The sequence below is a fragment of the Acanthisitta chloris genome, unplaced genomic scaffold, assembly GCF_000695815.1.
Source record: "Acanthisitta chloris isolate BGI_N310 unplaced genomic scaffold, ASM69581v1 scaffold35389, whole genome shotgun sequence".
Classification (NCBI taxonomy): domain Eukaryota; kingdom Metazoa; phylum Chordata; class Aves; order Passeriformes; family Acanthisittidae; genus Acanthisitta; species Acanthisitta chloris.
The window spans coordinates 83861-93610 of record NW_008691680.1 but is presented as its reverse complement, the minus strand read 5'-3'; the positions used below and the strand labels follow the sequence as shown (position 1 = coordinate 93610).

Genomic DNA, 9750 nt, shown 5'->3' with positions numbered 1-9750 from the left:
CCTAACAATGGAATAAATCACAGAATGGTTTGGGTTGGAAGGACCTTGAACCTCATCTCATCCCACCCCCTGCCATGGGCAGGGTCATCTTCCACTAGCCCAGGTTGCTCCAAGTCCTGTTCAACCTGGCCTTGAATATTTCCCAGGGATGGAGCAGCCACAGCTTCTCTGGGCAACCTGTGCCAGTGTCTCAGCACCCTCACAGGGAAGAATTTCTTCCCCATATCCCATCTAACCCTGGACTCTGTCAGTTTAAAGCCATTCCCCCTTGTCCTGTCACTACATGCTATGCAAAAAGGTCCCTCTCCACAGCCACATCTGACTTCAGGGTTATTTGTTCTGTCCCTTCATGACCCTGTGGAGCTTCCCAAAAACACAGCACACACTGTGTCTGTTTTCAGAGCTGAGTGACACAAGACCTGACAGAAAATCCTGTTTTACCTCTTATGCAGGAAAATGACACGATGAAAACAGGGCAATTCTGATGCCATCCAGCAGTGGACACTTCCAAGTACCCCCCCCCCCCAGTGCCAACACCCACAACACACACCTACATGTGTGTACATACGTGTGAGCACGTGCCTGTGTGAGTGTGCCTATGTGAGTCAGACAGAGCAGCTCTGCTTCCTGCAGTGGGGTTTATAAATATTCATCAGTGGACATCTCTACATCCACGCCCACCCCAAAAGCAAGACTTTCTGTTTAAAAGCACTACTTACATCAATATGTGAATATTGCTGCTCCTCAGGGATAACTTAAAATGAGTCTGGAGCATTAGCACTACGTTAGTTAGACCCTCCCTGCTGTCGAAACTGTTCATTTCATACAACCACCCAACGCTGGTGGAAACAGGCACAGTACCCTGCCAAAGCAAACCCAACAAACCCCTTAGGAGCACAGATCCCTGGAGAACACATACCTGTAATTGTGGAACCAGTTGATCACCGTGCTGGTTTTCAAGTTGAGCTGCGTAGCGAGTTCCTCAATGGTTTTTGGTGATGGGTATGGCTTTTGCTGGTAGGCTCGTTTCAGAGCTTCTTTCTCCTCTGGTGCCAGCACCACCCTGGGTTTCTTCAGCTGATGCTGGGGCTGTGGGCTGGCTCCCTGGCTGTAGTCGATTCCAGCTGATGAGGACTCACAGGACTGACTGTCGCTGACAGAGCTGTGTCGCCGTTTCATGTAGGCTGCAAGGGAAGCGCATTGGATCAGCCCCGGCTGAATACAAATGCAAAATCAATGAATGCAACAGGCTGTGGGATAAACACACAGGTTGTAGATGCATGGAAGGGCTATTCGGGGGGAAGAGAAAGGATGGGGCATCATCAGAGATCAGAGGAAAGCAAATGTGTGGAGGATGCAAGAGGCAGAAAGAGAAGAAAAGGGGATAAATCAACTGGAAACCTGCCAGAGTTTGCTGCTCTTTCACCGAACGTGGGACACGAATAAACAGGGCTCAGTTCACAGGATTCATTTCAAATACACTCAAGAGCAGTGAACTCGCACTGGATTAGGACAGTCGCACTTTATTTTGACTGAAAGGGGTTTGGTTGTTCAAACACTTCAGGTGCACACGAAGGTGTCTCTAACATTAAGGTCTCTGATGGAAAAATATGACTCGAGCAGCTGCAGCTTTTCCCCCGTGTGCCCAACACACGGTGGCGCCCAGAGCCTGGAGATGCAGCCAGGGGCTCATCAGGCCTTTGCTGCCTTCCCCTACAGCTCTGTGCTGCAGCCCTGACAGTTATGAAAGAAAACCAGCCCCCAGCACCCTCCTCCCCAGCACAGAGCTCCTGCCCAAAGACATGCACTTTGGAGAAAGCACTGATGGAGCTCCCAGGCAGGAGCCTGTGATCCTGTGATCCTACCACTGACCTTCCTCCCCAACAGAGGGTGAATTATCCTGGCAAATTCCACGAGGAAAGAGTCCCAGCAAACGCTGTCACTGACTTGATTGATTTACAGCGAGCACAGAGAGGTGGGATTTACTGCACCTGGCAGTATCATGCACAAGCATTGCTAATGAGGGGGCTGAAAACGGCAAATATAGATGAATCTTGTCAATAAAATATTTAATGGCTTGTTAAAGACCGTCTAGATATTTAAGGGTTTAGGTATTCAAGAGCTGCAATTTGATAACCTTGGCCATTAAGTTCCAGATTACACCAGCCTGACATCAATCTAGCAGGCACTAAATCTCCAACAGTCAGGAGCTCTGGTCGGAGCAGGGACCAATGTCACACTGGTCAGCAACCAAATTCTTCAAAAAAAGCAATTTCTCTCTCCCTGCAGCTCTGCCTTCAGGCTGAGGGTGCACAAAGAATAAAAATTCAATGCCATCAAATGAAGTGCAGTGCTCAAAGCTCTGCTCACACCAGCTCTCTCCAGGCCTGGCCGGGTTTGCTGGCTCCGGTGGCTTCCAGCATCCTGTGCTCTACACGGTGGCACCTCCAGTGGGACCTTCACTGAAGTGAATTCTGCACACACTCTGTAACCTTTGAGGGTATCTGCATGGCCTGCATTTTGTTTTTCCTGAATATGACAGATTACCTGTGGATTGCCTACTGTGTAAGATCACTGATATGGAACAGAACGTGAGATGCTCGCGATCCATCACTCTGACGTGATACAGTCCTGCACTCGTGTGAAATAACCATAAAACTCAAAGTGGGTTGTTTTTTATTTTAAATAAATTTCCTTAAAATCCCACCTATTTAAGTTGTGCCAATCAGATGCAGAACTGCAAGGATCCTGCACCATTTCAAGGTGACCCACTCACCTTATTTTACAGCCTTCAAGGAACTCTTAGAACTTTCAACCATAGAATTAATCATTCCAGGAGGATAATCTCACATTTCTAGAAGGTTTTTAATCTCAAGATTCCTTCCTAGGTGTTATTTCCAACTTGAACTGACATGCAAACTGCAGACAAGGCTCCCTTGTCTCCTAGGGTAGCAAAACCAAGAGGCTGGAGGACAGGATCCATCACCTCAGCCATGGGCAAGGGCTTCAAGGAGGCCATGAGACAAAACCAGAGTTGGCATGGAAGATGTAAAAGGTGCTCAGACTATCTCTACCTGGAGTTTCTGGAATTTGGCCAGGTGACTGAGTGAGCATGAGACACCCATGGATCAGGATGCTCTGAATCTCTGCTTTCTCTGCTCTCCAAAGGATGGGATTTCTGGCAGGGCAGAGTTCCCACCCTTAAACAGCTTAAGGACAGCCTGGAGCTGAGAGAGCTTGGGAATAATGCCATGGCTACCTCTGTCCTGTAAGCTCACACTGGGGTCACAAAAGGTGCACTGGCTGACCTGGGTTGCTCTCATGTGAATGGAACAAATTACATAAATGCACATATTTTATTAACATAAAAATAAAGAGGAGGATATCCCAACTGTTCTGGCAGAAACAATTGTTTTCTGGAGGAAAATCTATTATCAGAACCAATTTCCACTGGGCCAAAGGCAGAACTAGCACCCAAGCTTCAGGCCTTAATGCTGCTCTCTGGAAACTTAGATGACATTTCTAAAAGCTTTTCCATTTTAATTTTTATTTTAAACATATGTGCTGTGTGTAGACAACATAAGGAGATCATTCAGCACATTTGCAGTGACAGCAAGGCTCAAACTGGAATCCAAGTTGCAAACACACTTTATTTTTGGAGAAGTTTGATTTTGGTCTGTGACCAGTCTCCACTTCTCAGGAGACATATGAAGAAAAAGAAACCCAGATGTAATTTGGGCAAAGGTCTGGATCTGGGGCTGAGACAAGGATGTCAAGGACAGCTCCATGCCCTGAGTTATGCCTTTTTTTTCCCCCCAGCATCCCTGTGTCCCTCTGAGAAGACTCCCCAGCACGTGCCCAGCTAGAGATGCAGCACACACCATGGCAGAGCTGGCAGCTGCTCACTGAGGCAAAACAGAGCCCCTTTTAATACAATCTTTATCTTGTGTGGCATTGAACAAGATTAGTAAAAAGTGAAATAATGGGGAAATAAAGGGAATTAAATTTTCTCCTGACAGCAGACTTCAGGGCAGTTCTGTGAGGAGTGTGATGCTGCCAGCAGCACACACCCTGTGAGGTTAGGAGCCAGGAATGAACTCTTCCAAGGCAGGAAAGGTGTGTAGAGTGTCTCAGCCTTGTGAGCATGAACCCTTGACTTCCTCCAAAGTGGTTGGTTAATATACATTGCAAATTTTTAGAACCTCTTAAAATGGACATTTATAGCACAAACTGGCAGAACAGGAAAAAAAAAAAGGATATATGCAGCTCACCTTTATCATAATTATTAATTTACTCCCTTAATAAAATGTGGCAGAGAAATAATTGATAATAATGTTTCACTGGAAGCAGATCCAGCTGCATTGTTCTTTAACTGACATTAGCTGAAGGGAAAGGTACATTCTTAATGTGGCTCCAGAGCAATTTCAAAGGTTAAATCACACGATCCTTACCTGCCTGAAAGGATTTTGCAGAAAATACAGGGCTGAATTCACTTTGGACTGCTCTGCAGTGAGGACAGCACTTGCACAGCTCAGGAGCTCAGTGCAGAGTCTCAATGATTTATGGCCTTATCTCTATTCAGGTGCCATCTACAGAGCATATGTATCACTCACTGGTTGATAAGAACCCAGTTTAGAAAATAGTTTTGAAAGGATATTGTCAGTACTACTTTTAAATTATTTTTATTTTATTTTCTTGCATTATGGGCAAGATTCTCTTTGAGGCTATAAAAATCCAGCTGCTTGACAATTTTATTTCTGCCATGTTTCTAACACAGCCAAACCCTCATCGTTTCCCCTCTGGTTTACAGTTGTAAGTGGGAAACCCAAGTGGATTTTACTCCCCGTGGAAGATCACACACAATGTGTGAGAAGATACTGCACTGCATTATATTATACTGGTTACTGTGACAAGGATTTGAATCTCTTCTTAAAAGCCTGCAAGACTGTCATTTTCCCAGAAGCTCCCTCACTGCAATTTTAAATATAATCACCAAGTTCTTGATCAAATGTGTAAATGCTTTCAGAACATCAGTCAACAGCAGCGTTCAGTGTACACGATTAATGATGTCTGTGCTAATATCATTAAGGGATAGCTCGAGAGATGTATATATCATTAATTAGTTAACTGCTGATAATGGCAGCCTACGAGTCTCTCTTGGAAAATCACAGGAATGTAGGAAAAACAGAGCTCTGAATAACCACGGGTTTTGAGTAATGAATTTAAAAGAGAGTAGGAAAAATCTGAAGGATCTACTCCCTACTGATACCCAGAAACAACTCAGATCTCTCACAGGTCCAGCCTCATGACCATGATGTTTATGCAAGCACAGCCCAACGCAATCACCTTCCCTCCTCCATATAAAGGCTGCAAATATAATTATTCTCAAACACCCTTTTATAAAGGCTGCATTTTCTTTCCTCCTAGAGACCATCAGTGCAGGACTGGCAAGAAGCTCTCTCAGGAATCAATGCACAGTTCTTCCAGCCCAACATCTGTGACCAGCTGCAGCACTATTAACTAATAACCCCCAGCCAGCTCCCAAACTCAAATTTCTCATTTGGTAAGGCAAGTTATCAGCAATACACCAGGGCCACAGTAATTAATCTATAGGAAAATATAGCAATGATTTCCCAGCAGCTGACGAATATTCAGGGTTTGGGATTGTTTTTTTTTTTTTGGCTTGGCTTTCGTATTTGTTTATTTTGAGACGGATCTGCTTGAGCTCCCATCAAATAAAGCTCTAAGAAAGCTGCCACGAAGTCCTTTTGCATAACCTTCATCCTACTGGATCAATGCTGCCTCGATACTATTTATGGAGAGTTATAAAAGACAGGCTCATCTCTGGAAGGAGGGAAAACATGAGTCAGCACTCTGCTGCTCCCAGTTACCTTTTTTCTCCATTCGTTTCATATCCATCAGCTTCTCCACGTTGTTGGGATCGTTGAGCCACAGCTGCATGCGGACAAAGGGTTCCCGTCCCTTCAGACTCAGCTTGTGCCAGGGCTTGGGACGAGCCAGAAGGTCTGAGACAGAGCCTTGTGTTAGCCCTAGGATTGTCTCCCCGAACAAACGCTGACCTAATACGAAATTGAAAATCGCATCAATTCATTCGGCCAAGAGACTCACTGAAAAGAACACGTCTACGAGGTCACTCGTCACTTATTCTGACTTCAGAATTGCTTCCAAACCCAAAAGAAACATTTGCTCTGCCCCCCACTAAAAGGGTTCAATATTGAGCTTTTAGGTTACTCCTTAGGATCTGCCTGTGACAAAGGGGGAGTTGAATATGTTTGGGGCTTTACAGTGAGACAGTGTGCAAAAAATAAACTGAAGGAGATGAAAAATGAACTGAACTTCTAGCTAAGCAGGCAACTAGTGAGAACAGTGAGGCTACTCAGCTCTGATGCAGGAGGGCAGTGCCACAGTGTCATTCCAACAGGGCAATCCAAACATTTCCAGCAATCAATGAACCAAGACCAGTGTGACCCCTTCAGCAATGGTCATATAGGTGTCCCCATAGCATCCCTTCCTGCCTCATGTAAGGATTTTCTGTGCTGTACTATCTGTGCCTCACCAACTATAGATAACCACAATTTACAACAGAACAGCTTTTTTTACAGCCTCCACAGTACTTTTAGTTAGGAATACTTAATTTTAGTTCTCTCTCAAAGTGCTATTGTCTAGCAGGGTAAAATCTGAAAATGCTTTTTTAATGTACAGTGTTTGTATGTGCATTGGGGACACTGATTCACGTGGCTAAGATCTCACTTATCAAGGACTGGGGAAAATGCCTGTGCAGCTCAAACCCAACCACACTGCTGGTTTTCTAAACCCCTTCCCTTCAGTGTTCTTCCTCAGCTGAACTGCCTTGATCCCAACAGCTTCTGTTACAAGAGAGAGCCTGGAGACATCTGAGTCATCAACGGGGATTTAAGATAGAAGTGCTGCTATCATGGAATTTCAAGGTAACCCAAAGATTTTTCCATAACCCCCATGTCTGGGCCTCAGGGTCTTGTGTCTGATCTGTAGCTTTTGAATTCCCTCACTAACACACCACAGAGTGCTTTTTCTTCACTTCCCAGCACTGCTAGCAGCCTCAGCCACTGGCAACCAACAGATCCCTAAGGGACAAGACAAAGGAGTGGGAGCTTATGATCCTACAGTTCTGCACAACATGCTCACACTTGTACAAGCACCACCAGCTCCTGCCTTCACAGCCTCACCTGATCCTGGCACAAACAGCTGGTGGAAAATATCTGCTCTACAGACCCACCCCATGTGCCTAACTCCACGAATCTCCTCTTTAAAAACATCCCAAGACTTTTGCCCTGGTGATTTCTTTTGCCTGTATGGGGAAAGGAGGGAAAGTGGGGCCAGTTAGAAGCTGCAGAACATCCCACTCAGATGTGTGGGGCAGGTGGGTCTGCAAAGCTTTTGGAGGAAGCAGCTGAGATAATGAGAGCAGAAAGGGGAAAGGAGGACAGGGCTAACATGACACACTGCTAATGAGCTCTAAAACTAAGCCTGAAAATGGTTCTTAGAGACTGAACAGAAACCGACATTCAGAATTCACTTATGTTCCTAATAAGTGATTTTCCACTATGCTCAGTATCAGGAAAATCAGACAAAAGAGGTAATTCTGGGCCAATTTTAGCTCATGCCTATTGCTGGGGTAACCTGCTCCCTGCTTGTATTTAAAAACATCAGTAAGGCCTCAACCATGTCTCTGTAAACCTGCCAAGGTAACACAGCTCCTTTTAAAAACCTGTTCTTGTGTGGCCACACATACAGGAATATGAGCACAAATCTGCAAAAGGGTTGGGAATGCTGCTGAAGGAAATGAACCTCAAACTACTGCCTGAAAATTAAAAATGCACATGTGGAAGGAGCTAACATCACGTTCTCTACGTGTTAAGAACAAAGCTAAAGAAGTTTGTGACACTTATTTTATTCCAGGCTATGGCAGGACTGGATAAAACACCTCAAAGACTCCCAAGCTAATGGACAAAGTGTAGAAATCATCCTCAGGAGGTAACACCTCAAAGACTCCCAAGCTAATGGGGAAGGTGTAGAAATCATCCTCAGTAGGCAGCAGGTTCATCATGCTCCAACTTCATCAAAGCACTATTAATAATGGCCATATTTTTAAGCACAAGTTTCCTAAAACAACTCCCCACCATTCATGTCTGTTCCCACTGATGTAGCTCCTCATGGACAAAACTTTGGGTGTTGGATAGTCCTGACCCTTCCTAATAAATCTCCAACACTACAGTCCTACAACAGCTCAGTGCACCTGCTTCCCTCTCTAAGGTACATGTTGCCCAACAGGGAAACACTGATGATACTATTTGGGGCTAGAAACACCAGCAACACCTCAGTGTTAACGATGCTGGCATTGTTTGCTGAAATCACAGAACCAGAGTGGAGCAGCCACAGCTTCTTCAGGCAATCTCTGCCAGTGCCTCAGCACCCTCACAGGGAGGAATTTTTTCCTATTATCCAATCTAATCCTACACCATTTCACTTTGAAGCCTGAAGTGATGACTGCTGAACAAACAGGCATGGGAGGAGAGATCCTCCCAACACACCCTGCGTGGTTTTGCACAACTGTGGTCTTTACTGTGGAGCAGCCACAGCTTCTTCAGGCAATCTCTGCCAGTGCCTCAGCACCCTCACAGGGAGGAATTTTTTCCTATTATCCAATCTAATCCTACACCATTTCACTTTGAAGCCTGAAGTGATGACTGCTGAACAAACAGGCATGGGAGGAGAGATCCTCCCAACACACCCTGCGTGGTTTTGCACAACTGTGGTCTTTACTGGCTGATGGAACTGGAACACCTGAGCCACCAGCAGTTGCCTATGACAGGTTCACAAGGCCTCGAGGTCTGAGACAGAGAAACCTGTGCACCAGACAGTCTGGTGCACCAGCACACTGAGGGCACAAAAGGAGACATTGAAACTGGTTCCACACCTAATGCAGAGTTTGGGGCACATTTCCTGGCTCTTCTGCTGCTTTTTAGGCTTGTCAGCCACACTGTAGGAAAACAAAAATCATGGGAAATAAAAAAGACTAAGTAAAAATGGCATCAAAGCAAATGTACACAAAAATAATTTTTCAAACCTCTCTGGAACACCAGAGCAGGTACAGCACTCAACAGCATTTTGCCAAAGACTAGGGGCTTGGACCTGCAAAACCTTACCATGATTTGGGGCCTTATCTCTATGTTATCTCCACCGAACGAGCAACCACCATCTGCCCATGCCAATGTGCACAGGCAAGAAATTCTGCTGGGCTCAGTGGAATGCAGTTTCATGCAGGACATCTCCATGATCTGGGACATTTACCTTTTTTTCCCCAAATTATGTTACATGAGAACTTGCAACCTCCCCCATCCCAGTATTTTTCCCCTTAAAAACTAATCTGAGATAATAACATGTTATTCTGTGTCTAGATGAAAAAAGTCTTCCTTACATACTAAAATAGGGGAGTTTTTACTTTTACAGTCATAATGTTCAGATGATATGGATAAAATTCTTCTCACATAAGTACCAACATCAGTCTAAATCTAAACTTATCTTTTTGGTCTCATTTGTAGGGAATGAAGAGAAACTGGTACTTCTGGAGAGAACCAGAGATGTTTTGAACACCTAACTGCAGGTGAGATGAGTCCCTTGCTAAGCCCCAGAAGCAGGAGCAGGTAACACTGGGGCAGCTTTTCTGCCCTTCTGCTAGAGACATCAAAG

The 9750-nt window shown here is 45.1% G+C and overlaps 1 protein-coding gene across 1 annotated transcript in view; it reads right to left on the bottom strand.

The window, feature by feature from the left end:
* Positions 1-9750, bottom strand: part of CUX1 (cut-like homeobox 1) — a gene marked incomplete at both ends in the record, with an annotated part of 67598 nt that overhangs the window by 3771 nt on the left and 54077 nt on the right. The window contains 2 exons of the mRNA XM_009082306.1: positions 920-1184; positions 5892-6080. Coding sequence (XP_009080554.1) covers positions 920-1184; positions 5892-6080 — 454 coding nt within the window. The remainder of the gene's footprint in view (positions 1-919; positions 1185-5891; positions 6081-9750) is intronic.